Source organism: Sphaeroforma arctica (genome assembly GCF_001186125.1).
Source record: "Sphaeroforma arctica JP610 unplaced genomic scaffold supercont1.137, whole genome shotgun sequence".
Classification (NCBI taxonomy): Eukaryota; class Ichthyosporea; order Ichthyophonida; genus Sphaeroforma; species Sphaeroforma arctica.
Genome location: NW_014040421.1, coordinates 126282 through 127693, shown reverse-complemented (window position 1 = coordinate 127693; position 1412 = coordinate 126282). Strand labels below are relative to the sequence as shown.

General features: G+C 37.8%; 1 protein-coding gene across 1 annotated transcript in view; it reads left to right on the top strand.

Moving 5' to 3' along the window:
- Nucleotides 1-1412, top strand: part of SARC_02908 (hypothetical protein) — a 35160-nt gene that overhangs the window by 8379 nt on the left and 25369 nt on the right. The window contains exons 10-11 of the mRNA XM_014303327.1: nt 404-516; nt 957-1178. Of these exons, the coding sequence (XP_014158802.1) occupies nt 404-516; nt 957-1178 (335 nt within the window). The remainder of the gene's footprint in view (nt 1-403; nt 517-956; nt 1179-1412) is intronic.

Below are 1412 nucleotides of genomic sequence, written 5' to 3'. Positions count from 1 at the left end.
ACATTATTATATATATAAATGTATATATATTTATATATATATATATATATTTATATATATATATATATATATGTATATATATTATTATATTGTTTTATTATCATATTATTATATGTATATATATATATGTTAACTGTATATATATATATATATATATATATATTATACATATATATATATATATATTTATATATATAACAACGCAGACATAAAAACCTTTTGTTGATGCACACACGTTTGATAGAGCATCGCTGAGTGCCCAGTCAGTTCATACTGTGGTATTCTATCTTGATTTGTACATATCGTCAGTAAACACATATGTACGCACTAGCAGTGAAAAGTCAACTGACAATTCACAAACACATGCATACGAACTAATCTTTGATGTCCGCAATTCGCATAGAGCGGCTCTGAGTGGCCAGTTGGCTGTGCTGGATGGGCTGCACCGCCTGCCGTTCGACACTTTGGTGGTGCTGCATCGATTGATCTACGATCGAGAACTGCAGCTCTTCGATGGTACGCAAGTGTGGCCAAGAGTGTCATGTGCTCCTGCGCTGAGTTGCCTTGTATAAAATACATGTTTTGTTCACGCTGATATTATACGTGGTGTGTAGTCAGTCATTAGCCCTACCGCTGAGAGGTGACCTATCAAGATGCTTCTTCCACCAACCCCATGATGACGGGTCAAAGTCTCAACCGATTTTATCGATGTTGTATTGCAGATTACACGTGTACGATGTGTGCCCTGAAGCATGAGGCCTCATATGGTCTACAACTAGCCAAGTAGAGCGAATGTCCTTACAAATATAGTGTTGTTCACAAAATTTCCTTTACCTTGGAATCATCGGATACATTATCTGGTTTCTTTCACCATTATTTTGCTCGCGCTACTGGTGCTTTCGCGCTCGTTTATCTCATGATACCTTACATGTCACCTATCAACCTACTCAATACAGGCGTCAGACTAGTCAGCCAGAATCGATACAGGACTCTGAAAGAGCGTTGTCATGGCAACCAAGCCAGCCTGGCGCAGCTGGAGAACATCGTGCGCGTCATCCACCCTTCATTCCGCATTGTGGCGCTTGCTAATCCTGACACAGGCAGCAGCAGTAAGAAGTGGCTGCAAAGCGAGACTCTGCCTCTCTTCAGCTTCCATAGGGTATGGTCGAGAATACTGGGTGTGTGAGAAACTTTACTCCACACGTGTAGTGTGTACGGGCAGTTTCATCTCTGTCTGAACGTGGTTGTTTATGCGAGTGTATATACATGTTAGGAAGATTAGCAATAGTAAAACCCTGATCACTGGCACATTTATATATATATATATATATATGTATATATATATATATATATATATGTATATATATATATGTATTATATTATTACTATATATATGTGTTATATATATTGTA